The sequence below is a fragment of the Neophocaena asiaeorientalis genome, unplaced genomic scaffold (genome assembly GCF_003031525.2).
Source record: "Neophocaena asiaeorientalis asiaeorientalis breed wild unplaced genomic scaffold, Neophocaena_asiaeorientalis_V1.1 scaffold134, whole genome shotgun sequence".
Classification (NCBI taxonomy): Eukaryota; Metazoa; Chordata; class Mammalia; order Artiodactyla; family Phocoenidae; genus Neophocaena; species Neophocaena asiaeorientalis.
In genome coordinates, this window is record NW_020185339.1 from 12,266,694 (window position 1) to 12,292,378 (window position 25,685).

Consider the following 25,685-nt stretch of genomic DNA (forward strand, 5'->3'; position numbering starts at 1 on the left):
ATTAGTGAATTCAGGTCAGTGACTTTGCCCGTTTAATTTCATATGATTATGTTAAGTTGGATGTCAGTCTCCTCCCTCTATATTTCCAATGCTCAGATTCTGAGTATCAGCGTCAGGTATCCATAGATATATCCTTTTCCAAAATCATGAATCTCACCTGCTTAATGAACCCAAGGACCATTAACTTCATTAATTCTCCCAAAAGAGCAACTAAGTCATTGAAAAGATATTTCATAGTCTAGGTAGAAATTCACTGATGTCTGCCCATTTCTGTCATTCTGTGGCAACTGATACTGTTGCCTGTGTTCTTCCTGATACCTTCCTTCTCTTTTAATGGTTCTTGGCACCATCCATCAATGTAGCATAATTGGGGGTGAGGGACTGCAAAGCTTAGTTGGGGAATCAAGAGGCCTAGATTCTGGTCCTAGCTCTGCCATTCACTTATCTATCTAAGCCTTCATTTTCTCTTCCATCCCCAGTAAGTCACCCCAACACCGGGTATCAGAGTGGGGAAGGAGAAATAACAAGTTGAGGAGAGGAGTTGAAAAGGATCTTGCATCCATTTCCCAGAGACTTGCAGTTGTATTAGTCAGATTAGGCTGACTTATTTCCTGCTTATACAACTGTACAATGTGGGTGTTCCTGACTGGACAACTCTATTGGTTGGTTCTTCTCTAAGCAGTAATTAAGGGACCCAGGCTCCTACCATCTGTGGTTCTTCCTTCCTCTAGGTTCTCAGAGGTCTCTCCATTTCTTCAGAGAATGGAGGTTATGGGGAGGCGGAAGACGACTAAAGCTGGAAGTAAACACATCACTTCCACCCACATTCCATTAACGGGAACACGGTTGTATGACTACACCTAACTGCAGGGGCGGCTGGGAAATACAGTCTAGCTGTGTGTCCAAGAGGAAAAGGAAATGGTTTTGTGAGCAAGTAGTCACATGCCGCCACACAGGTTAATTTCTATCTTAAAATACCACAAGGGCTGTCCAGCGTATGGTGCTATACTAAAATAGTTTGATATCTGAGATCACTTGATAAGTGGGACTTGTAATTATTTTTATACCTATATTTTAATGGCAACAGATGTATCAATATTTGACCATTATATAACAGAAGTATGCAAAAACGAGACAAGAAATTCTTTGAAGAATGATAATAAAGTCTTAAGGAGAGGACAAGATATGAATAAATATAAATATCAGTTATTTTATTCAAACACATTGAGTGCAGACATTATCATGAGAAAAGAGAAAAATGGGATATTACTATAGAAACACAATAACTAGAGATTTTGAAAGGTGCCTCAATTAGTAAATTCTGTACATGGTAGATTGTAAAAAAATTCAATGGCTAAAACCTAGATAATCATTACCATCTACTCAAATTACTGAAGTATTAGTCAAGGTTGAAATAATTCACTTATACTTCCACAGAGTTGAAACATATATATAAACCCTCCCAGCTTAGATAAGGTGGCAAAATATTTAAAATTGAAGATATCAGATGTGCTTAACAAATCTAATTCTAACCTGAGAAAATGCTCATTCTAAAGAAAAAAAATATCTTTTTTTAAACATGAATTTATATTTTTGGTGAAACTTTTAATAATTATATCTTTTCTAATAAAATGTTAATAGTTGCAAATATTCCCAGCAGTTTTGAAAAACAAGCATAGTTATTCTGAGAACAACCAAGAGACATACAGATGGTTAGATGGATGAAAGAAGGACAAGGGTAAAAAAAGGACGGAAGGCATCAATACATAAATAGTATGGCTAAAAGTTCAATGTTATATCTGGGAAATGTCCATATGCATGGAACAGCATTAGCAGAATTATTTAGTAGAGTGCTGTTTATAATTTTGGTGATGGATAAGTGCTTGTAAATGCACAGAAGACTTTGGGGATTAAACCGCAAAGTCAGAGCATATTAGATGAGAAGGATTCTCAGAGGTCATCTAGCCAAATCCCGTCCATTATATGTGATGTAGGGATATTGACAATTATATGAAAATATATAGCTGAAGTCAGTCGACCAATGATGAAAACAGTAGTGCAGTTCATATATACTATATATTTTATTCTTACATTCACTACTGACAGTACTATTTGTCATGCGTTTATTTCCAATACATGGAACAACTATTATTCAATACCATGATTATTAATTTGCAGACTGTACTTCTAGGCAGGGAACTCTTTACAGTCATCCACATCTTTTCCATTTTTGTATACTTGGAAAATAGTTGGTTCTTAGTAAATGCTTGTGACGCTAAACCCCCAACTGAGAGAAGCACATAATTATGGTGGACATCAGAAAGGCCATTATTGCCACAGCATGTCTTTCTGCCCTCAAGTCCGGTCTCCAGACTTATTGCTTCCAGGATAGGCGTTTAGGTTTATTTCTCACCACTAGAGGGCAGGAAATGCTTTGCGAAGGGAAATACAACCCCTTCACCTGTGTAAATCATTAGACTCCCCAGGAATAAATAAATTAATCACAAGAAGGTCGAAGCTATCCCAATGTCTAAGACTTTTAGAAAAGCTATCGCACTCTTCACCTTTCCCCTCAAAAACCTTTCCTTATTGGTGGGTTTGATTCAAGCTCTTTCATTTAGATAGTTAATGTCTGTTCCCTTTCCTACATAGGGGACTTCCTGACACGTTCACATAAAAAAACCTCCACTTAAAATACTTTACAAACAACCACACCATAAAAATGCAGTAGCAGCATCCTTGTATTTAAGAGGCATCCAAAAGGCTTCCTTGGATTTTTGTCTTGGTTAATCTTATGATGTAAGAACTCTCAGCTTCCAGAAGCTACAGTGAAATCGTCACCCTTCCTTGACCTCATAGGTAATCAGATCTCCTGAGTCCACACTGTTTTTGCCCAGCGCGATAGATGACTCAGACTTTTGACTGTGCCTTTCTTTTTAAATTTTCTCCCCCTGTTAAATCCCAGTCCCTTCCAGTGTGAGTGGAGTAAGGGTGAACAACTCTGGTCGCAATGACTACCTCGGTATATCCTGGCTGCCTGCTCCTGGAGACGTGGATAACTACGTGGTGACACTCTCCCACGATGGCAGGGTGGTTCAGTCCCTCGTGACTGCCAAGTCTGTCAGCGAATGTTCCTTCAGCTCCCTCACCCCGGGTCGCCTCTACAATGTGACCATAACGACGAGGAGTGGCAAGTATGAAAATCACTCCTTCGGCCAAGAGCGGACAGGTGAGGATCTCAGGAGGTTCAGGCTCTATGAGAGCCAGCCGGCTATGTGGTTCAGGGCATCACAGATCTGCAGCAATTCTGTAATGAGGGGATTAAAGACCGTTGAGATCACATTATTATGGCGACTTCATATTTTCACGCAAGAAGTTCCTTATGTGAGCAGATGTTACCTTTAAAGTAAGATGAACACCATTTTCGTGGCTAGAATTCATAGTATATTCAAATATAGTAACAGGTCTTTCTGTTTAGGGTTGCTAGACCCTGGCTCTATGGATGTTCACTAATTTAATCCTTATAAAGTCCTTACTGAGGTAGTTGTGGTTATTATTCCCATTTTACAGATTCTGATAAGAATCTGATAAAAAGCCATTCACTCTCTTTCCAATGCACGTACCTGCCCTATCCCCAGCAAGTTCACGGACAATTTGGGGGTTACTACTTTCCTAAAGTCTACCCACGAAGCACTGGGTGAAAACCAAGGTTCAGGGTAACTTGTCCAACTGTTTAACTTGTTAAAGAGCCGGTGCACTTCAGATCCTGGATTTGAACCCAGTTCTGAATGACTCCAGAGCCTACAAAGCTCTCTGTCCTGAAATCCTTCCTGAAATGTCTGTTGGTCAAGACCACTGTTCATCCTTTTTCACACAAAGTGAAGATGTGAACCTTTATAATTCTGGGACTAAGAGCAAACTCTTAGCAAAGGCTTTGAAGGCCTGGTTGGTCTTCAATGTGCTGGAAAGAGCTAAGTTTAGACAACTACCGTTTTCCCAATATACTTATGCTTCCTGGGGTTTACATCTGAGATTTCTGCTTAAGGTGAGATTAATATTTTATCAAATCTTTCCTGCTGATCTATGGTTTGATATTTGCATTTTTAAATGTCAGTTTTTCCATGAGAATCTGGGACAACTGACAACATCCAATGCCCCAGCACAGGGTCTGGAGCCTAGTAGGCTCCAGAGTCATTCATTGAGTAATGAATGCTTGGTAAATGAATAATCAGAAATCACCTAGATCAGGTGTTTTCACCCAGTGCTTCGTGGGTAGACCTTAGGAAAGTAGTAACCCCCAAATTGTCCGTGAACTTGTTGGGGATAGGGCAGGTATGTGCATTTCTTTGGAAAGAGAGTGAATGGCTTTTATCAGATTCTCATAGCTTCTGTGACCTCAGAAAGTTAAGAACCACTGATTTACATTGTTACAGCATGCTAGCATTGAAAGTGTCCTTAGAATGATCTAACCCCGGGCTTCCCTGGTGGTGCAGTGGTTGGGAGTCCACCTGCCGATGCAGGGGACGTGGGTTCGTGCCCTGGTCCGGGAGGATCCCACGTGCCGCGGAGCGGCTGGGCCCGTGAGCCATGGCCGCTGAGCCTGCGCGTCCGGAGGAGCCTGTGCTCCGCAACGGGAGAGGCCACAACAGTGAGAGGCCGGCGTACCGCAAAAAAAAAAGAATGATCTAATCCCATCTCATTTGAGTTAAAGTCCCAGAGAGAAACTGTGGCTTCTCCAAGGTCACACGGTTGAGCAGTAGCCAAGCCCTACTGCACTCCAGGGCTGTTTCCATTACGTCATGCTCTCCCTGAAAGCACTAGTCAGGGATATAAAGAGATAGTCCCTACCCTCAAATTATTACGTATTGTGCTGATAAGCGCGATACTGACTGAGATCTGATTTTTATTTACAAAGCAGCCTTATGTCAGTGTCTTCTGTTGATTAATTTGGAGCCTAAAAATTGCCAGAAATTAAAGGATATGTCATCCAACCACTAGCCCCTTGCTGCCCCTTGGTGTCAATTCATGAATGTTTCCTATTCACATGACCTTCATATTGCAAGGCCTTGTGCTAGGATTGATTTTAAATGCAAGAAAAGTTATCCTTTATTCAAAGCACCCTTTTGATGCTTTACCAACATGAACTTGAATTTGGCACGTGACTAATCAAGGCAAACCACTGCCCCTGACAAGTCAGTTTAACTGGAGAGTCGTGTCTGAGTTGTTGCCTTGTTTATTTTGGCCGATTGTCTCAATGCCTTCTACATTTCGGGTGAAAGTGTCAATATTTCTAATTCCGTATCACATCATCTCACCATACAGCAAGGCAAGTCCCACAAATTACCCGCAGTTCCACCTGGAGAGCCCCTTACTGACTTAGCATGGTATTCAGTCTGGTTTTTCTTCCTGCTTTGCCTTCAGTAAATTGCCTGGATCGTTGACCTTTCTTAGCCCACACTTACAGTGTCACTTCAGAATTTCTTCTGTACAAGTCTGTGATGACTAAATTCTAGCAACACTCTGATTGGTTCCAGATAAATATCTTGAAAAAAAGCACACCTGCCCTTGCTCCATATCTGTGGTGAGATATATTCCAGTACAAAAACCAGCACACATAAGCCAACAAAGGATAGTAATGCAACTTGTAGGTGTTAAGAAGCTTCATGAAAAATGTAGCTTAGATACCAAAATATTGAAATTTCTGGGTCATTTCATGCTTTGGAAGAAAGTGGAAGAGAAAACTTGGACATAGGCGTGGCATGTGGTCAGAGCAGAAATCCCTTAACATAAACCAGACACAGACAGAGGCTACCCAATCCAGAGAACATGCTAGTATTAAGATAGAAATTTAGGGCCCTGGATCTGATTGAGTTCATACTTCTTTTCAATGCTCCTTCTCATTAATATTTATAAAATCCAGTTATAGCCAAATAGATATGAATCTGGGGCCTACTTTTGAATTAAAATACAGCCCCAAATGAAAAAATAGAATATCCTTAATATCATGCTCAAAATACAGAATTGCCTTATTTTACAGCGTTCCTGTTAACGAGCACTGATTGGTTGATCAATTGAGAAAAAACCCATGGGTACACAGATTTGTTTGTTCGTTTGTTTATATGTTTATGGGGAATGTCAGGTGTACAAAGTTGGATTAATCATAATTCTTGGTTCAGGATCCTGTGCATCAGTTGCCACTGCTATTTGTTTTTATGGCATTTAATTAAATTTAGACATTTAGTTAATAATTTTTAGTAATTTAATATGTACTTGAGAAACCACTACCCAAAATAAAAGCTAGGGACTTGATAATAATCTATATCAGATCATGTATTTCACACCTCACTGGTCCATCCCAAAGTTACCATCATCTTCACTCTTATTTTTCTCTCTTGCCTTCCATCCTGCAGTTTTATTATTTATGTAATCCTAAAATTATATTTCTAAAATTTTAGTTGTTTTAATACAAAAAAAGGTATTTTTTATGCAGTATGTAATCTTTGGGGACTAAGATTTTTCACTTAGTATTATCTTGATAAGATTCATCCATATTTTGTGTTTTGATATTAAGGGCGAAATCCATATTTTTGTGTTTTGAGTTAAGAAAAATTGTGACTACTGTATAGTATTTCACTGTGTTCATATACCATTTCATTCATTCAATCTCCTGTAGATGGGCATCCTCTCTCACACTTGGTTTTATCAAGTTTTTAAATTTGCCAGGCAAATGGATGTAAAATGGTATTGTGCCACGGCCCTGACTTGCATTTCCCTTGATCACCAATGATGTTGAACATCTTTTCACGTATTAGTTACCATATGTGTTTCCTCATCTTCCGTTTTTCTTTTGGATTGTGTATACTCTTCTTGGTAACTTAGTATCATATCTTGAGTCACCAAGGTATGCTGGAATTGTTAATATCATTGCCATCATTCATATTAATCATCAGTTATTACGTTTAATGCTCCATTTTGTACATGACACTTTGTGTAGGCTAACAATGGGATTAGAATTAATTCATCAGGTCTGTAAAAAGATCCATTTAATCAGTCCAAACTGATTTAACTGATAACAATCTTTCCCCTCCAGAAATTTGTGATCTGAAGGTCTAAGATTTTTCTTTTAAATGCACACAGTAAAAATCTACTCACTTTCCTTTATCATCCCGTGTTGTCATCTGTGATCAGTTGCTCCCTCAGAACCATTAAATCTCTAGCTGTTTTCTGTTCTCTTTTGCAGTGCCTGACAAGGTCCAGGGAGTCAGTATCAGCAACTCAGCCAGGAGCGACTATTTAAAGGTATCCTGGGTACATGCCACCGGAGACTTTGATCACTATGAAGTCACCATTAAAAACAAAAATAACTTCATTCAGACGAAAAGCATTCCCAAGTCTGAAAACGAGTGTATATTTGTTAAGCTAGTCCCTGGACGGTTGTACAGTGTCACTGTTACTACAAAAAGTGGACAATATGAAGCCAGTGAACAAGGGAATGGAAGAACAAGTAAGTGGAAAGATTGCAAAATTTGGTAGTTGGTTGGGACTTGAAGGTCATCGAGTAAATAATTTATCTGAACCTTGAATTTTCTCTGCTTACTGATCAGTAAATTACATTCCCGGTTAGTCTCAGTTGGAGCCAACATCGTTCAGCCAAGCCATGGCCTATAATTACAGAATATTTATTGGCAGATAAAAGCAAGCATAGTGGGGTAGCAGGAACACCAAATTTCTCATTTTTCTTCCCTGTCCTCCTGCATTGTGGCATTTAAAGTTCTAGATGTCTTGTTTTATCCTAGGATTGAGATCAAAACTCATTTTACAATTATATTCTACCAATACTTAGCATATAAGATTTATGCCAGAAAAAAAATTACAATTGTAATAGTTGCTTCCAATTTTTCTTGTTTAATTATGCATGAAGTAGCTGAAGTGGTTTATTCGGGAAAGGGAGATGTTTGCCAGTTCTGTGAATGTGATTCATAAGTTATTGTGTAGTAACCTCTGATCAGTCACTTTCCTGAAATGTCTTCTCATAGTCCCGGAGGCTGTTAAGGATCTCACATTGCACAACAGGACCACTGAGGACCTTCAGGTGACATGGACACGAGCTGATGGGGACGTCGACCAGTATGAGATCCAACTGCTCTTCAATGATATGAAAGTATTTCCTCCTTTTCACCTTGTCAATACCGCAACTGAGTATCGGTTCACCTCCCTCACACCAGGGCGCCAGTATAAAATTCTTGTCTTGACGATCAGTGGAGATGTACAGCAGTCAGCCTTCATTGAGGGCTTCACAGGTAATTGGAAATCTGGCTCTAGAACCTGACTAGATAGTGTGGTGTATTTAGCATGTTGGGTAGCCAGGCGTTTTGGTTGAGGATTTAAAGGGCTAAGGGGTTGGGGGGGTGGCAAGAAGGGAGAAGGTTATCTTGATAGTGACAATAATGTTGTCCGAGCTGGTTTAACAAAACTGAAGTATGATGTAGGGGGAGAAAGAAAAGCTTTCTGAAAAATAACATTGAATTGATATAAATAGCTGTTGCCTGTGAGGCTTACAGATTAAATGTAAATAACCTGATTGGTTGGTTGGATATTCCTTCTTTGGAACTCTATTAGGAGTGTTGCTATAATAGTTAACATTTATTAAGAGTTTACTGTGAACTAGACACACAGCAAAGTACTTTATATGTACATTTTGTTCAGTCCTAACAATTTCGTGGGCTGGTCGCTATTATTATCATTGCTGTTTTTCGGATAAGGAGACTGAAACTTACAGGGGTTAAGCAGTTTGCCTATAGTCCCACAACTAGTAGATAAGAAAACCAAGACTCGGACCAAGTCGATCTAGTTAGTGCTCACTATATAACTGGCATTCTTCATTTCCACTCACTGGCCTTGATGTCCCTCTAAACTTCCCCCATCAACTTCAGCTCAAGCAGAAAAGTCAGAGAAAAATGGTAGATTGATACCAATATTTTTCATATGTATTTTTTCAGTAGATGCCAAAAGGTAGGAAGCACGAAACTTTTAGTTGAAAATTTCCACAGTTCATTCTCTAAGTGATGGTTTTTAAATTTATTCTCTTTTTTAGTTCCTAGTGTTGTCAAAAATATTCACGTTTCTCCCAACGGGGCGACAGATAGCCTGACGGTGAACTGGACTCCAGGTGGGGGGGACGTGGATTCCTACACGGTGTCAGCGTTCAGGCAGAATCAAAAGGTTGAGTCTCAGACCGTCCCCAAGCTTGTCTCTGAGCACACGTTCCACAGGCTGGAGGCTGGGGAGCAGTACCGGATCGTGATTGCCTCTGTCAGCGGGTCCCAGAAGAACCAAGTAGATGCGCTCGGGCGTACGGGTAAGCGTCCCCCTGGAGAAGGGCCAAATAGTTCTCCATGATGGGACGATGGATGGGCTTGGCCACTCACAACTGGAAAATACCCAAATTCAAAACCACTAAGTTCGCACAATTCAATGTGGTTCCGAGAGCCTTTCTCATATTTCTTTTCTTTGCATGTTTGTTTCTGAATAGAGTGATTCAAAAACAGATGAAAGGTAAGTAGAAACGAAATCATGTGAATAGATTTTTATACTTGCTAAGGGATATAATAGTGGATTCTCTAACTCTGCGTGTTTCAAAATTTTACCCCTTTCTCAAAATTCTTTAAAGAAAAACACACCTATGCCATCTCCTTCATTTGTGATGAATTAATAATGTATCTGTTTATTTATATTAATATCACTATTCATATAGTACTTTCAAAACAAAAATAAGCTATCGGCACCACTATAAATGCCAGGCGTTTAAAATGATCTTTAACCATACTACAAGGTAGAGATCATTATCTTCAATCTATAGATGAGGAAAGTAAGGCTTAGAAAGTTTATAAAACATTATCAAGGACACATGTAATAAGACCTAGAGCTATAATTCAAATCTAGGTCTATCTGGCTCCAAGCGTCATGCTCTCTCTACTGTGATACAATATGTACTAGATGTCTTCCGTTCTCATGACCGCTTATTTAGTTGTGGGGCATGGGCCTCTGTACTGTGCCCTTCTCTGTGTCTGTTTCATATACGTATATCTCCAACTATATGTCAAGCACTATGTTAGAAAATGGGAATTCAGCAGCAAGATAGAGCCCCTGACCAAAGAAGCTTACAATATAGTGGAGTCAGGTAAAAGGCAACTAAAGTATAGCATGATAAGTGCTAAAATAAAAGTAATGTCAGGATACTATAGGAGCAAACAAAAAGAGTCAGGGAAGGCTTCCAGGAGGAGGTAACATTTAAAAAGATACTAAGAAATGATCCTGGTGAAGTATGTGTTGATCTGGTTCCAGCAGAAAAGCAAAGGCCTGGACAGAAGAGAAAGCATGGCACATTTGTGGAGCTATACACTACTTATGCTAGAATAACGATGTGAGCCATGTGGCCAAGTAGGTAGATGGACCTAATTTCGAAGGGCCTTGTTAAAGTGTTTAGAATTGTGGATAGCGATTAAAGGGCCATCAGCATGGCATGCTATGAGAATCTGCCAGACACTGTGTACAGTTAGAAACAGTGGGAAGTGAGGAAACAAGAGACTTGCAGTACTGTGGGTGAGAGATGATGGTGTCCTAGGCTAGTGAGGAAGAGAAGGAGAGAAGTGGAAAGACCCAAGAGATGTAAGATTTAGGAGACAGGAATGACAAGACTCGTGTTTGATTCTGTAGAAAGGTGAGTGTGACAAGTTTCTGGCTTGGATCAAGAGTTGGACCAAGACTTGGACCAACAAAGGGCAATGAGGAGGTGGTGGGAGGGAGATGAGCAGTTCAGTCTGGGCATCTTGAGGGTTGGGGGGGCGGTGTCTGTGGAACATCCAGAGAGGGATGTCATTTGCAAAAATAGATGAGAGATCTGAACTGAGAGTTTAAATTTGGGAATCATCACCACATGGCTAACAATTCAAACCATGGGAGTGGATGAGATCTCTTAAGGATATTATGTAGAATGAGAAAAAATATAAGCTTAGGACATAAAATATTATTAACAAATAATACCATCTGGCCTTTCACATCAGGAGCTGTAGTACAAACACTGTTATATGCTGCTGCTTAGGTCAAGGCTTAAAGCTTTGACCTGAGTTAATCTTGGGAATGAAAGTCTAAACCAGCAACACCATTCAGTCATCCAAACTGTATTCACTGAATGTAAATTAGTTCAGCATTCTTCCACTTTCTAGATACATCGATATGCGTCACTCTGCATATTTATCAGTGTCACTTCCACTAATTTTTCTACTTGTTTGACTTCAAGATCCGTCTAAATCAGAGGAAAAAAAAAAGAGAGAATCTAAGCAGTTACACAGATAATTCAGACCAAGAAATACTTTCTCCTAAGGGCACATGGAAAGTGTCAATGATGCAACCATGAGGCATCATCTTCCATCTGCAGTTGATGTAGGGATGTTTTTCTCAATTGGTTACTTAACCCTAAGTGATGGAACTGGCGTCTCTTTTCTTTGCAGTCCCAGCGTCCGTCCAGGGAATAACTGCAGACAATGCCTACAGTAGTCACTCCTTAATAGTAAGTTGGCAGAAAGCTGTTGGCGTGGCAGAAAGATATGATATCCTGCTTCTAAGTGAAAATGGGATCCTCCTAAGTAACACATCAGAGGCAGCCACGACTAAGCAGCACAAATTTGAAGACCTAACACCAGGAAAGAAATACAAGATACAGATCCTAACCGTCAGCGGAGGCCTCTTTAGCAAGGAAGCCCAGACCGAAGGCCGGACAGGTAATTCGCACAACTTGTTGTTTCGTACAACACCTCCCTGTCTGCTATTCCTTAAGAACTGTAGGGCCAAAGGGATGAAGCAACACTGGGAGATGATATATATTTCTTGACACAGCAGGGACATTCACCGTGATTTGCCACTTCCGCCAGTCGGCCTATTCGCACAGCTTTCAGCCCACCACACTCCAATTCAGATTTTGCATCAAAACTGGCTCTATTCATTTCTTATTTTTGCTGTAATAAATTGCCACAAACTTTGCAGCTTCAAACAACACAGATTTATTATCTTATAGTTCTGGAGATCAGAATCTGAAAATAGGTTTTATGGGGCTAAAATCAAGGCGTCAGGTCACAAAAGGACTGTGTTTCTTCTAGAGACCTCGTGGGGAGAAGCCATCCCTCACCCTTCAGCCTCTAGAGGCCACTCACATTCCTTCCAGCAGTGGCCTCACTCTCACCGCTGTGTCTGTCACCATATCGCCTTCTCTGCTCTCTTGCCTCCCTCTTCCATCTTTTTTTTTTTTTTGTGGTACACGGGCCTCTCACTGTTGTGGCCTCTCCTGTTGCGGAGCACGGGCTCCGGACGCGCAGGCTCAGCGGCCATGGCTCACGGGCCCAGCCGTTCCGCGTCATGTGGGATCTTCCCAGACCGGGGCACGAACCCGTATCCCCTGCATCGGCAGGCGGACTCTCAACCACTGCGCCACCAGGGAAGCCCTCCCTCTTCCATCTTTTAAGGACTCTTGTGATCACATTGGTCACCACTCAGACAATCCAGGATAATCTCAAGATCCTGAACTTAACCACATCTGCAAAGTCACTTTTGTCACATGAGGTAACATAGTCACAGGTTCCGGGGATTAGGACATGGGCATCTTTGGGGGCCATTATTCAGACAGCACCACTGGTCTAACTGATTATTTATTTATTAAGCACCCAGGTCTGAAAGGGGTTTGATGTCGATAGGGACATAAAGCTAAGTTAGGCATGCTTCTCGCCCTGGAAGAAGTGACTGACAATTGGGGGAGACAGACACAGGGACAAATAATGTCAATACATTGTGATAAGGGTTGTTTGTGAGAGAGGGATGTCCAGCATCAAGGGAAGCATGGAGTCAGGTGGAATTGGGAAGTCTTCTTGAAAGTGACCTTTCAGTACTGTCATGAAGGATGAAGCAATTCTCCACGTGGAGAAAAGCTAGAAGGACACCCAGTGCAGACAGACGACCATGTGCCAAGGGAGGTGTGAGAAGGAGCAGGGAGATTTTGCGGTGGCCGAAGTGTGTGTTACATGGTGGAGACGTGAGGCTGGAAAGGCAGGTTCGGGCTAGATTAGATAGTGCCTGGCGTGCCTTCCTCAGGAATTTATTTTTCATCTTATAAAATAAATAAAAGGAGACAATAAAAGTTTTTCAGCCAGACAGTGAACGTTCTGTAATAAAAATTTGTACTTTTAAAAAAAAAAGGTAGGGGCTTCCCTGGTGGCGCAGTGGTTGAGAATCTGCCTGCTAATGCAGGGGACACGGGTTCAAGCCCTGGTCTGGGAGGATCCCACATGCCGCGGAGCAACTAGGCCCGTGAGCCACGGCTGCTGAGCCTGCGCGTCTGGAACCTGTGCTCCGCAACAAGAGAGGCCGCGATAGTGAGAGGCCCGCGCACCGCGATGAAGAGTGGCCCCCGCTTGCCACAAGTGGAGAAAGCCCTCGCACAGAAACGAAGACCCAACACAGCAAAAATAAATAAATTAATTAATAAACTCGTACTCCCAACATCTTCTTAAAAAAAAAATGGCCCACAACTTCAGAATTATTCTAAATAAACTAGTCTAAGCACGTAAATAATAATTGTTGTTGCTAATAAATAAAACGGATGCTTCTAAATAAATAAATAAATATTTTAAAAAAAGGTAAATCAGATGGCGATGGAGGATAGATTGAATGGAGAAGAGACCAAAGGTGAGGAGACAGGCTCATAAATGAACTTGTTATTGATCACCTACTGTGTGCCAGGCACTGTCCTAAATGCTGGATACACAGAAATGAATAAAACAGCCCTCATAGTCATGAAGCCTATATTCTAGTAGGGGAGAAAGGCAATGAAGAAAATAAAGGAGTAAAAAATGTAGTACGTTAAATGGTAATAAATAGGAGAAAATTAAAGCAGGAAGTGGGTTAGCAAGTGCCAGACGCTAACAATTTTAGATAGTACAGTCCTGAAAGGTTTTGTTGAGAAGGTGACATTTGAGTAAAAGTCTGAACGAAGTGAGAAAGAGGACCGTGTAGATATTTGGGGAAGAGCATCCCGAAGCAGAGCAAACAGCAAGGCGACGAACCTGAGGTGGGAGCGTTGGAGAAGCAGCAACGAGGCCACTATTGGTAGAGCACAGTGAGTGACGGCAGAGTGAGGGGAGGTGGTCAGAGCGGTAACTGGGGTCCTAAGGTGATGGCAGTCATAGAAACGATAAGGGTCCAAAGCAAAACTAATGCAGGGGCCCTGATGAAGAATAGTAGATATAGTCAAGAAATAGTCCTGCATTAGATAAGATGGCACTTGGTGGCTGAGTAGAGTATAAAAGGAGGAACAGAAGAAGATTCTACAGTTTCTACCTGGTAGAAGATGATTCTATTAACTGAGATAAGAGAAGCAGGAGGAGAGAGTGTCAAGGAAAAAGATACAGGGCTCAGTTCTGAACTGAGTTTGTGATGTCTGAATGACTTGCAGAGAGAGGTGATCAACAGGTTATTGATAATAGGGGTCCTGGGCTCAGAAAAGTGAGCTGGAGATAAAGATTTGGACAAAAATTCTAGTTAGATCCATGTTTTAGTCTGTTCAGGATGCTATAACGAGAATACCGTAAACTGGGTGGCTTAAACAACAGACATTATTTCTCACAGTTCTGGAGGCTGGAAGTTCAAGGTCAAGTCTCCAGCAGATTTGGTGTCTGGTGAGGGCCCGTTTTCTGGATCACAGCGAGCATCTTCTCACCGTGTCCTCACATGGTGGGAAGGATGAGAGAGCCCTCTGGGGTCTCTTTTATAAGGCACTGATCCCACTCATGAGGTCTCCACCCTCATGGCCTAATCATCTTCCATTCGCTACCCCCTGAAACCATCATTTTGGCCTTTAGGCTTCAACATGAATTTCCGGGAGGGTCGGGGTGGAGACACAAACATGCAGGCCATAGCGAGCCATAAAGTGAATGAGACTGACTGTTTCGCTAATGTTATAGAATATGAAGGAGACAAAGGGTGAAACCATGGGAAATACCAACTTTTAAGGATCTGGCATAAGGAGAGGGGAAAAGCAAAGGAGCCTGAGAAAGTGTTTGGAGAAGAGAACCCAGGAGAGAGGAGACAGATGTCCTGTTCTATTTCCACTGGCATCTTAAGACTTCCATGGTATCAGGCAGCATCTGTGCCAACAGTTTGGAAGCAGGTCATTTCACCTTGCCAGCAGGTAGCACGGAAGGCCAAAACGGTTCCAAAATCTTAATGTAAACCTTTTTTAAAAAATGGTTTTGGCTTTTCCTCTTCCTTCTCTTTCCCATGTCTCTGAATCTAGTTTTCTCTTTCTGCCTGATTTTCCCTTTCTTTCATACCTAGTCTCTCCTTCCCACTGCCCTTCCCTCCAATGGTCATTTCTTAGCTCTCAGAGGGCACTCAGAGATAGATTGCTGGTCTCTGATCTAGTTCCTAGTACTGGAAAAACATTTAGTCACACAGGTCAGACTAACATTTATTTTACATGCAAAAAAATGTCTTTAAAGATAGTTTTCCATTAGTGGGGGTTTTATGTTGTTGTTCTCTTGTGGTTTTGCTTTTTAACATGAACAGCTTCAGCCTCGCGAATTCACATTATTTGGATTTCTTTGCTCTGGGGTCTCCATGTAGTCAATATTCTTAAAGGCAGGGATGGTGTGTTTTGAGCTGCTTGATGGAGTGTGGCCATCTAGGCACCAACCCCGGGCTGGGTCAGGGTTGGCTGTACCAAAACTCAGTCTCATTCTCTTTCTCCTCAACCTTTCTAGTCCCAGCAGCTGTCACCAACCTGAGGATCACAGAGAATGCCACCAGACACCTGTCCTTCAGCTGGACCCCCTCAGAGGGGGAGCTCAAATGGTACAACATCTTTCTGTACAACCCAGATCGAACTCTTCAGGAGCGAGCTCAAGTTGGCCCGCAAGTCCAGAGCTTCTCTTTCCAGAACTTGCTACAAGGTCGAATGTACAAAATGGTGATTGTAACTCACAGTGGGGAGCTGTCTAATGAGTCTTCCGTATTCGGTAGAACAGGTAAGACCTGAACCCAAGCTGTAATGAATAGCAGGGAAATTGTCACAGTACTCACCGGCTTTTCCTTGATTTGTCCTTAGTTTCCTGTTCTACCCAGGGTGTAGCTTTATATGAAATTTGTGACCTTTATATGAAATTTCTGACCCTAAATCAGACCTTTGATTATATATCAGAATAGTTTTTACACTGGTTTTTGCTTTTTTTCCTACACGTGCTTACCTCATAGAGTTTAGTGAAGAAAATGAATCTGGCTCCTCTACTTGCCAGCAAACTGCTACGCGAGGGTTATAACCCATCAGGGCTCAATTCAAGCTGTGCCTTTCAGCTTTCTACAGGAAATAGATGGAGTGGAGAGCAGGTCCAAAGAAGGGCAGCTACGAATGGGGCCAACAAGCAAAGACTGCTGTGAATCAGAAACACAGCACTAGATGAAGTGAACACAAGAGTTCCAGGAAAATGAGAGAGAAACATCTCTGGGTTTTGCAAATAAGAAACTGAATCTACTCTTTCTCCATAATTTGAGTCCATTATCTCATTTTTCCTATCTATTCAATTTTTATTCTTTTTTAAAATATTTATTTATTTGACTGCGCCGGGTCTTAGTTGCGGCATGTGAACTCTTGAGTTGACGCATGCATGTGGGATCTAGTCCCCTGAGCAGGGATGGAACCCCGGCCCCCTGCATTGGGAGCACTGAGCCTTAGCCACTGGACCACCAGGGAATTCCCCAGTTTTTATTCTTAATTGACAGTTGTTTTTGAGTGCTCTTGTGTGCCAGGCACTGGGCTCACTGTTGCACTAGGAGAGTAGACAAGACTCACAGGGCCCCTGACCTCACAGGGCTCTACACTAGCAGAGAGGAGGAGGGGACGGGATGGCAGATTTTAAAGGGTGATGATTTTGGAACCCCTTATATCCTCTGAAGGAAATAAACATTATGTTATGACACAGCGTGACTCGGCAGGACAAGACTTAGAGACCCCTTTAGACAGAGAAGGCTTTTCAGCTGAGACCCGAAGGTGAGATGAGCCATGGGAAGAGCTCATTTTAGTCACTCAGCAGGAGTTCTCAACTTGTCTTCTGAGGGAATGAAAAAGAGCAGCGGATGAGCCATGAGTGGAATTTCCTAGATGTTACCATCTTCAGGGCCATCTGCCCTAGGCACGTCTTCCCTTATCTGCTCATTAATGTTTAAAATTCCTCCAACAAGGGACAACAGTCTTCACTCTCCAAAGAATCATGAAGCTTACATACCCACGGGACAGGTGCCAGCCTGACTAATTTATACTATGGTAGAAATGACTGTTAACACTTCCCTTCCCAAGTGAGGTTCCATCAGTATAGATTTTGGGGGAAGAAAGGGCTGAGAGAGAGAACTGAGAACCTAAGAGAGGATGGAGAGGAAGTAAAGAGGCCCAGAGAGGGATGTTATGGGATGGTGGCCCAAGTGAGATGGGCCAGACTAGAAGGGGCAGGAACATTTTATGAACAACTTTCAGGGCTTTTTATATCCTAAGTTATGAACTATTTGACCAGTCTTAGTCATTTCTGAAGATTTCACTTTATATGTTTATCAGAGGACATGTAACGAGCATACAGAAGTCACCACCTCTTGTGCTTTGTTTTATTTTAATTTGTGCCAGGTCTCTAGACCACATGCCCCTAAACTCAAGTGACCTGAAGTAGAAGCAAGATCTGACTCTACAATAAGCACTACTCACTTGTACACCCAACATAGCTCATGTTTTCACCTGTGGGCCAAAATGCCTTTGTTTCTATCTGTCTTGTTTTTAGTAAAGGTTGTCCTTCTCTTAAGTCCCAGCCTCTGTGAGTAACCTCAAGGGATCCAATCGAAACATGACAAACAGTCTCTGGTTCAGCTGGAGTCCAGCCTCTGGGGACTTCGACTTTTATGAGCTGATTCTCTACAACCCAAATGGCACAAAGAAGGAAAACTGGAAAGACAAGGACCTGACGGAGTGGCGTTTCCATGGCCTCGTTCCCGGAAGGAAATACACGCTGTGTGTGATAACTCATAGTGGAGATCTCAGCAACAAGGTCACGGGGGAGAGCAGAACAGGTAAGAAGCCCAGTTGCCAATGGCCAAGTGTTGGTGGGAAGTAGCTTCCACAGGCATGTTTTAATTACGGCCTTATTAATAAGAAATAAAATCGGTAATGATGTACCATGTGCTAGCCCCTGAACTTGGGGAGGCTCTGTGATAGAATGGGTAAAGGAGACAGACTTTGGGTGAAAAGATCTAGGTCCTTGGCTCAGCTCTACCACTTACCCGTGTGAAGCTGGGCAAGTCACCGAGCATCTCTAAGCCTCAGCTTTCTCATCTGTAAAATGGGGATAGTCATATACATCATCATTGTGTTACTATGATTAGCGCTTTCTAAATTTTCTTATTTCTTGGGCACACACAGATAACATTGATATCTGTGTGCCACCCTGGGGTCAATGAACAAGGCTGTCTGCAATTGGATGTAACTGTCTGTGGACTCTAGCCTTCACATCCCCAAATCTGATGGAATAAATATCTTCTCATACTTGTAATCCATTCAGGGCACACTCTTGCTCCATAGCACCCTGGTAAAAAATCTCTGGTTATAAAAATTAAAGAAAATGTACATAAAACACTTGAGGACAGTGTCTCACACGTAGTAAACACTGTAAATGGAAGCTCTTATTATTATGTTATCATATTACCTCTTCCTATGAAGTACGTTAAACGTATGTCTGATGTCGCTCAGCTATCTTATTTATATATGTTATGGCATAGAAGTGACTACATGATTTTTTACTTGCTCATACATACAGCCCCAAGTCCTCCCAGTCTTATGTCATTTGCTGATGTTGCGAACACATCGTTGGCCATCACCTGGAAAGGGCCACCGGACTGGACAGACTATGATGACTTTGAGCTGCAGTGGTTCCCCAGAGATGCCATCACAGTCTTCAACCCCTACAGCAACAGAAAATCAGAAGGACGCATCGTGTATGGCCTTCGTCCAGGGAGATCTTATCAATTCAGTGTCAAGACTGTCAGTGGTGATTCCTGGAAAACCTACAGCAAACCAATTTTTGGATCTGTGAGGACAAGTATGACATGTCTTGATTCTCAGATGAAGTGGGGAAGAAGTATGTGTTGCAACATCTTATTCCAATGGGGCTTGGTTTAAATCCACATTTTTACCTGAAATAGGTTAGATTTGAATTCAGACAGAAGTTCTATATAGATTTGTTCATTTATTCAACTTTAACAACAAGAAATAATCTCTGCCCTCATGGAGCTTACAGTCGAGTGGGAGGTACTATCATTAACAAGACATTTTGGGTGTGATGAAGGAAGTATTTGGCACTAGAGAAACACAGGGTAAAGGCATCTGACCCAATAAAAGGGAGCTTCCTAGAAGAAGAAACATCCAAATCAAAACCCAAGGAAAGGGCTTCCCTGGTGGTGCAGTGGTCAAGAGTCCGCCTGCCGATGCAGGGGACACGGGTTCGTGCCCCGGTCCGGGAAGATCCCACATGCCGCGGAGCGGCTGGGCCCATGAGCCATGGCCGTTGAGCCTGCGCGTCCGGAGCCTGTGCTCCGCAATGGGAGAGGCCACGACAGTGAGAGGCCCGCGTACCGCAAAAAAAAAAAAAACCAAGGAAAGAGTAAGACTCACTGGGTGGAGATGAAGAAAGAAGTAAAGAATGTTCCAGGTAGAGAGAATAAAAGATTCCAAAACCAGGCAGGAGGCAGGAATAGAAAGGAGTTTAGTTGGCCAGAGGATAATAGGTGAGGATTAGGAGAATCAGGTCATAAAATGTCTTGTGAGCCATGATGATGATTTTGAACCTCAGTCCATTGGAGCCACTGAAGGATTTTCAGCCGAGATATAATCAAATTTGCATTTTAGAAAGTCACTATGGGGGTGGAACAGAGAACAGATCGAAAGGGGCAAACTAGAAACAGAGGGACTGGTTAGAACATATTGCTGTAAATTCTAAAGATGAAAATACTTCAACAATAAAGTACATATCAGTTTCTTCCCCAAGAGTTTTTTTTTTTTGCGGTACACGGGCCTCTCACTGTTGTGGCCTCTCCCGTTGCGGAGCACAGGCTCCGGACGCACAAGCTCAGTGGCCATGGCTCACGGGCCCAGCCACTTCACGGCATGTGGGACCCCCCCGGGGGCACGAACCCGCGTCCCCTGCATCGGCAGGTGGACTCTCAACCACTGCGCCACCAGGGAAGCCCCCACACAAGGCATTTTGAGATAAATACCACAGACCTCAAAGAAACAGAAGTTTTTGGTATAGGAACCTCAATCCAAATATTTATTTTTCAATAATACCCAGTAAATGTAGTTTCTGAGATCAGATCAAATAGTTATTGGTTGTTGATAAATTATGAAGTTGAAAATTAGAAATTTAAGCCAGTAGCTGTTTTGTTCATTCAACAAACATTCATGCTACAAAAATTATAACTCTTTGGATATTGTATCCAAAGAGCAGTTTGGGATCAGATAGGTGTGTGTCAAGAGAAATATGTGAAAAAGAACTAAGAGTTTTAGTTTATAGCCAGATCAAGAGGGGCTTGCAGTGGCATATTGTGGGCTGTGTAATTGAATCACAGGTGTTAGAATCTGAGAGCTCAGTTGAGGTTGGGCTGGTCAGATCGCATCTGGAATGTTGTATTTGGTCCTGGATGCTAGAATTTAAGAGAGGCATTTACCAGATGGGGCGTGCCCCAGAGGAAAGCGCCGGCACCAAGAGGGGCTCGGTGCTGAGTTTTACGGGGAATGGCGGAGTGAACTTCGAGGGTTGCATTAGTTCAGATTGGGTTTGGCTGTGGGTAACAGAAGACCAGAGGATTAAACAAAACAGAAGTTGAGAATTCTCATGTAAAATCATTCCAGTGCCCCATTTCTCACAAACACACTCCAGCCATGCTGAACAGCTTGCACTGCTCCACCAGCCACCTTCCCACTCCTCCCAGCACCACCCTTGGTGCCCAGGTTCGTGGTTTTCTCTGCCTAAAATGCCCCTCTCCCAGTATCTAGGCGAGGTGTCATCTCTGCCAGAAAGGCTTTGCTAACTCCTGCCCACCGCTAACGCTGGAAGCAGAAAGTTGTCTGTCACTTCACACAGCATCCTCTTCCCCATTTCTTCTGGTACATTCTCTTTTCTACCTTGTATTATGACTGGTTTGGACTCACCTCCCTTCCTAGAGGTTACAGCTAATATCTTGTTCACTTCTGTACTGTTCACAGTCTCTAGAAGGGCACATCGCACACAGTAGGTACTTGTTTCTTAGTGAATGGAGATGTAACCTGAGTCTTGGAAAACAGGCAGGATTTAGAGGTGAAAAGGAGGAGAGAGAAGGAACTGAGGGAAGAGATCAAAGCAAATTTCCATATTATACTTTGTGTAAATTATCAGAATTATGGATGAGGCAGGATGTTTTCAAAGAATTTCTCCAAAGCTGAAAAAGGAGGTGTCTTTGGGTCTCAGCTGTGACTTGGTTTGAAGGGAGCTCAAAAGATTAACACGCAACTAATGTTTGAAAAGACACAATTATTGTCTGCCTCAAAGGCCAATTCTTCCTCTATCCTGAAAAATCCTCAGCTTGATTTTTTTTCCCTAAATCATCCTCATCTAACCTGCTGTGACTTAGCTTACATTTATAGACCTTGATATGAAACAGGAATTCGCTCAGGAGCTCGCAGATGCCGAGTGTTTGGTGAGGACGGTGACTCCTGTAACAAAGCACGTGTCAGGGGAAGGGGGGTCATGCTCCAAACCAGAGCAACAGGTGCTGCCGCTGGGAGGGCCAAGTAGGTCTACACATAGTTCCCAGAAGAGCATATATAACGGGGTAACCTACACGGTTTGGTTGTTAACTTGCACGGTCACGTGACTGCTTTTCTTTCAGACTCATGGTTGTGTCACTCACAGGAACAAATAAGATGAGCTGCCATTCAAGTCCCTACTGAGTCAGGCACTCTGTCAGGCAGAAGAAAGAGAACGACCATAAGCACAGGGGGATGAAACGGGGGGATGGAAGAGTCTGGCATCTGTGGGGAATCACAGCAGTTCAGTCCCTGGGGCATGGCGTGTGAGCAGGGAGGGGCAGGCAAAAAATGGAAGACAGGGACAGAAGCCAGATGCAGAGGGTAAAAACGTCAGCAATGCCATTTCTTTCCTCATTTTAAGAACTAACATTTATTGAGCAGTTAGCGCGCCAGCCACTGTGCTGGGTGGCTGTGCATGTTTCAGCTCATTGAGTCGTTACAGTAACCATAGGAAGTAGGTATTCTTAATTTCCCCACTTTGCAGATAGGGCACAGATGTGTTAAATCACTTGCCCACGAGTGAGTCGCTGGCAAACAGAATTTAAATTCAGGCAGATCAAGCTGCACCTCTCGGCTGCTCTGCCCCACCTTCTATCTGACTTCTGCCACTTGATTTCAGGGCCCACGTGTTTCCAGTCACAATGGCAGCCGGTGATTTTTCTAAAGGGACAGAATTTTAATGTTTAGTGTTTCTCAAAGCGGAGTCTCATAGGCAGAAATCCCCTTGGACATCTATGAAAGACAATTCACACGAAGATTGAGAATTATTTATTTTGGTCTCTGAGCTACTTGGAGCCAGAGGAGCTAAAAGGATGTCTCACAGAGTTGTGAAAAGTGTCTCTTCCCGTCTCCTTTAGAGCCAGACAAGATACAGAATCTGCATTGCCGTCCTCAGAACTCCACGGCCATTGCCTGTTCTTGGATCCCTCCCGATTCTGACTTTGATGGGTACAGCATCGAGTGCCGGAAAATGGACACTCAAGAAGTTGAGTTCTCCAGAAAGTTGGAGAAAGAAAAATCTCTGCTTACCATCCTGATGCTAGTGCCCCATAAGAGATACCTGGTGTCCATCAAGGTGCAGTCAGCCGGCATGAGCAGTGAGGTGGTCGAAGACAGCACCATCACCATGATAGACCGTAAGTGTCCCTGGAGGCGCGCACAGGGCGTGTGCCTTTCTCCGTGGTATCCACCACCCCGGTTCACGTGCATACGGCTCACCCACATTAGTGTGTCTTCTTGTCACTTGAAGAGGATCTGAAAGGCTCTGGGAGGTAGAAACATTTCTCTGTGTCACGCATCCTGGCAGCAAACAAGTTAAATGATCTTAAAGAACCTGAATGAGTTAGTATTTAAATACATCTCTTTGCCTGACACAGTTAGAGCCATAATGGAGCTTTTAAGCAGTTTGATGCTACAACTCCAGGAAATCCCGCTGAGGAGCTGCCTCTTTCATTATGTTTAATGTGCTACTGGCAAATCACTTCCTCTGCCTGCTTCCCTTCAGGAGAGGAGGAGGTTTTCTTGATTCCAAGCATTACACACACACACACAGAGTCTGATGTAGGTGAGTAGAGATCTTCATTTCACTGATAGTTTATACGTAAAAGCATACTTGTGACCCTTCTTGGTTCCCTCCCCACCCTTCTTCCAGGCCCTCCTCCTCCACCTCCACATATTCGGGTGAATAAAAAGGATGTGCTAATTAGCAAATCTTCCATCAACTTTACTTTCAACTGCAGCTGGTTCAGCGACACCAATGGAGCTGTGAAATACTTCACAGTGGTGGTGAGAGAGGCTGACGGTAAGTGATCACGAATTAACTCTGCTGTAAGACACAGGATTACTTTCCCAAAAGTCACTGTGGGAGCTCCTTTTGTGACAAGTTTTTAAAAGAAGAAAACTGAATTTTTATGTCATTTCACTTTCTCTCTGCTGGATGCAGGGAGATGTAACAGAAAACTGCTCAAAGGTTCTTTCCGCAATAAAGCCTATTACCTGCTGGGTTTAATTGTTAAATGGGTGAGTAATATTAATAGCAACTACATCAGTAATAACAGTAACCATCATTTCTTGAGCCCGTACTATGTGCCAGGCACTGTTGGAAGTGCATGGCATGTATTGACTCATTCAGTCTTCTTTGCTACTTATTCAGTCCCGTTCAGCTCCCTTGTTCTGCCATTAAGCAGCTATATGCTTCATCTGCCTTCTCCATTTCCTGTCTCAATACCTGCACCAATCATACACTCCCAAACCACGCACCAATTCACAAAAATATTCAAAAGCTTAAAAGAGGGGAAAAAATGATCATGAAGAGCATTCCTCCTTTCTCTACTGAATTTTCAATAATATGTTTCATTATCTAGTCCACTAAATTATTCAGTGTTACCCAATTCTTATGGATCAGGCAAATACTAGGTAATTCTTATAATAACATTCCATACAACCACCCGGTATGATCTTTAGAGCTTATTACATCAGCATTTATCAAATCATCTGCAGGAGTGCTGTATCTGGGGACACACATGTCCATATGTGTATTTGCCACTGAGGTCTTGTGTGTTATTTCTCCAAAACAGATGTCTGTGTCTGGAATGACATTAATATATTCTACATGTCTTATATTTTTCAAAATTGTTTAAGGTGCTGCACTGGAGTTTCTTAAGCATCCCAGACTATTTTGACTATTTTAACCCATTTGTGGGCAGTGGGAAGCTTTAAACCTGCCATGACAAATGTTGGAGCTAAACAGTATTTCGTTCTCACTGTGTATTTTTACATTTTATTTAGTTGTACTAGAGCTGGTTATGCATAATTAATTCAATAATTTCAAGGGTCAGTGCTGCATTCCAAGTTTCCTCACACATCCTAATTGGAGATAAATAGGTGAACTGTAGAGAGACTTTAAATTTAAGTAGGCTGCCCTGAAGACAGTGTTTTCCTACCTGAATATAAGGCAGTAGCTGAAAAAAAGTAATACCCCAGAATTCAGCCTCGTGTGCTCCAGCCAGGTGGGTTTCAATTATTGATGTCCATGGAGATGGGCTGTGCTCTCCCTGGTGGTCTAAGATAACAAGCCATCTCACATAAGTGTCATTTAGAGCATATATACTCTTCCTAAAGGCAACCTTCCTTTTAATTACTGCCAACAGGATAATATTTCTAAGATCCATTCATTTTTGAGCAAATTTTATTAAACAATAAAAGTTTAATAACTTGAGATTGAGTCCAGGACACAAAGAAGCCCCACAGTACCACTCCTTAAAGTTCACTGTAAATGGTATCCAATCTCTATAATATTTTCCTTCCTAATTATGCTTTCCTCCAGCCAACATCAAAACGAGTTTGCAGTGCCAAAACACACAGCAGGCTGGGTGGACAGGGGAAGAGTTCTGGGAAGTGTTCTGCATGAGGGACCAAATTCAAGCCAGGATTAAGCTGTACTCAAGATAACAGAGCAGGACACGGAGCAATTATCAGACTGGGCACGGCACGGGGAGCGTGCCTATGAGGCGACTGCTCTGGCCTCAGACCTGATTCCTCTTATCTCTTGCCCATTTCCCAGGTCATAGGGATCTCCTTATTCGCTCAGCTACAATGGTTATTGGCAAGGTAGAGACCTTTTTGAGTGGCTTGACTCTCACAGTGGGGAGTGTCCAACTTTCTGGAGTTACGGGACACATTATCATTTGATGCATGAGCCACCCTCTCGTTCACACATATTTTCTTTCCTAGAAAAATGATAGTGTGTGTGTGTGTGTGTGTGTGT

At 42.5% G+C, this 25,685-nt stretch overlaps 1 protein-coding gene across 2 annotated transcripts in view; it reads left to right on the top strand.

Moving 5' to 3' along the window:
- Nucleotides 1–25,685, top strand: part of PTPRB (protein tyrosine phosphatase receptor type B) — a 113,892-nt gene that overhangs the window by 56,518 nt on the left and 31,689 nt on the right. For both annotated transcript variants that reach the window (XM_024736754.1, XM_024736755.1), the window contains 10 exons: nt 2,966–3,229; nt 7,241–7,504; nt 8,037–8,300; nt 9,095–9,358; nt 11,511–11,780; nt 15,807–16,070; nt 17,887–18,150; nt 18,894–19,175; nt 22,777–23,055; nt 23,571–23,720. In XM_024736754.1, coding sequence (XP_024592522.1) covers nt 2,966–3,229; nt 7,241–7,504; nt 8,037–8,300; nt 9,095–9,358; nt 11,511–11,780; nt 15,807–16,070; nt 17,887–18,150; nt 18,894–19,175; nt 22,777–23,055; nt 23,571–23,720 — 2,565 coding nt within the window. The remainder of the gene's footprint in view (nt 1–2,965; nt 3,230–7,240; nt 7,505–8,036; nt 8,301–9,094; nt 9,359–11,510; nt 11,781–15,806; nt 16,071–17,886; nt 18,151–18,893; nt 19,176–22,776; nt 23,056–23,570; nt 23,721–25,685) is intronic.